The sequence below is a fragment of the Tupaia chinensis genome, unplaced genomic scaffold (genome assembly GCF_000334495.1).
Source record: "Tupaia chinensis unplaced genomic scaffold, TupChi_1.0 Scaffold144255_1, whole genome shotgun sequence".
Taxonomy (NCBI): Eukaryota; Metazoa; Chordata; class Mammalia; order Scandentia; family Tupaiidae; genus Tupaia; species Tupaia belangeri.
This window is the reverse complement of record NW_006204113.1, coordinates 1,365,132-1,367,425: the sequence shown is the minus strand read 5'-3', so window position 1 is coordinate 1,367,425 and position 2,294 is coordinate 1,365,132. Positions and strand designations below refer to the sequence as shown.

At 44.5% G+C, this 2,294-nt stretch overlaps 1 protein-coding gene across 1 annotated transcript in view; it reads left to right on the top strand.

Annotated features, from left to right (window-relative positions):
* The window catches only part of ARMH3 (armadillo like helical domain containing 3), a 270,864-nt gene that overhangs the window by 26,589 nt on the left and 241,981 nt on the right, over positions 1 to 2,294 (top strand). Inside the window, exons 3-4 of the mRNA XM_014583337.2 lie at positions 813 to 869; positions 977 to 1,123. Of these exons, the coding sequence (XP_014438823.1) occupies positions 813 to 869; positions 977 to 1,123 (204 nt within the window). The remainder of the gene's footprint in view (positions 1 to 812; positions 870 to 976; positions 1,124 to 2,294) is intronic.

Genomic DNA, 2,294 nt, shown 5'->3' with positions numbered 1-2,294 from the left:
AAGTGAGAAAGCAAGCCACCAGATCTGGGACTCTAAAGGTGGCCGGCTGTGAGTCCAGTGTCTCAACAGCTGTGCCACTTGCTGGCCTCTAGATTCACTTCTTGCTAGAAGAGAAATGTTTGAGAGAAGTTCTCTGAGCCATTATTTAACTTCTGGTGCAGGGAATATATATCCATGTGCAGTGTCTTTCATGTGAAAAAACAAAACAAAACAAAACAAAAAACTTGTTATCTTTTCTATTACAGGAGTTTAGAATAACCGAGTGGTTTCAAAGTTAATTTTGAAAGTTAAAGCCGGGGGCCAGCAGATGGCGTGGTGGTCAAGGCGCTGGACACTCCCACATGGCCTACTGGGTTTGAGTTCTGACCTGGTGGCTTGCTTTCTCACTTTCCCTGTTTTTCCCTCTGTATCTCTATCTGCTGAAATTAAAATAAATGAATGAATAAATGAAAAGAAAAAAGAAAGTTAAGGCTAATTATGGGTGGTAGGTTTTTATTTTTTGTTTGTGCTCAAGGGTTTGTGTGCTTACCAGAGGGACACATAGCAGGGGAGGAGAAAGCACCCTCCTTGGGGTATGGTCATCCTACCGTCCCTTCCCCATTTCTTCTCCTTCTCCACTTCTCCCTCCTCTCAGAATTTTGGGCACTCATGCACACTTGCCTGGTGTATTTTTCAAGCCATGGAGTCTGGGACTTGAACTGTGCAGGTGGCCATTAGGCCAACTTGCCTTAACCTCCAGGCCATGGAGTTTAGTAATCTTACTTTTGGTGTTAGCTGGGAGAGTTGAATTTGTTTATCTTCTCTGGTTTCAGACAGAGGATCCCAGTAAGTGCAGTCCTCGGTTTTGGGAGGAGCTTTTCCTCATGAAGGTAAGACTTGTGGCGTTTATAAATTGTCCTGGTCACGAAGTGGCCCTCTCCTGTGTTTCAGGTGCTCCACTAAAAATGCACTCAGGCTCTTACTGTTTCTGTGGCAGGTGAACTTGGAGTACCTAGAGGGCAAGCTGGAGTCTCTTGATGGTGAGGAGTTAATGAAGATCAAAGATAATATTAATTGCCTATTTCAGCACTGCATCCAGGCCTTGGGAGAGGAGCATCCAATTCGAGTCGTCAATGCACTGCAGGTAAACAAACTGAGAGAACGGCACAGTCTTGTTTAACAGGAGAAAAGAATTATAACATGTTTGTTGGAACCTGAGGAAACTAGAATTATTTTGGGACTTGAACTGTGGTTGGCCACGTGGGAGTCCAACCGTCTTACCCACCTTGCCACCTGATGGCTCCTTAAACAGATTGATATATTTTTTTATTTTTTAGGTATGAGGTAGAAATTCTTTTTACCTTAAGTAATCAAATATCTATGCCATGTTTATTGAGTCATTTTTCTGTTTAAACAATTTGATTCTTTTTCTTCGGAGAGATTTTTCTATGGAGTGTGTGCACTCACCAGAGAGACAGAGACATAGATAAGAAGTGAGAAATTGCTCCCCGTGGGGGATGGCCATGGCATAATCCCTTCTTCATCCTCTTCTCGGGATTTTAGGCATGTGCGCACATGTATCTGGAGTGAGTTTGAAGCCACCGAGTCTGGGACTCGAACTGTGGTTGGCCATGTTGGAGTCCAGCCGCCTTAACCACCTTGCCACCTGATGGCTCCTTAAACAAATTGATTCTTTTTTTTTTCTTTTGAGAGGTTTTTGCTTAGGGCCCATGTGCTTGCTGGGTTTTTGTTGTGGGCCCAGGTGGTTGCTGGGGGGGGGGGGGGAAGAGATACAGAGACTTTGAGAGTGAGAGGGAAAGTGAGAAATCACCCCCTACACGGGATAGCCTCACTGCCATCCCTTCTCTATTCTCCACCTGGGATCTTGGGGACGCACACACATGCACCCAGTGTGAGTTTCAAGCCTCCAGGTGCAGGACTTTTGAACCGCGGTTGGCCATGTGGGAGTCCAGCAACGTAACCACTCCACCATATGCTGGCCCCTCAGTGTGATTTTCAAGCTGCCGGGGCTGGGATTTGAACTGTACTTGGCCATGTGGAAGTCCAGAGATATAACTGCTGTGCCATCTACTGGTTCCTAAAACAAATTGACTTTTATAGTGATTATGTCCATTTAATAAAATGTCAAGGCAGGTTGACAGTTCTTACCTTTACTTGATGAAAGGAAGAGGTATGGGGAACAGTGAGGCAAGGATGGTTAATTTACAGTAAAAGTCAGGAGAGATTCTTAGTACAGTATTGTCTCAGTGGGTCAGGAGTTTTATGATTTTTTTTGTTTGTTTTATGAAAGGGAA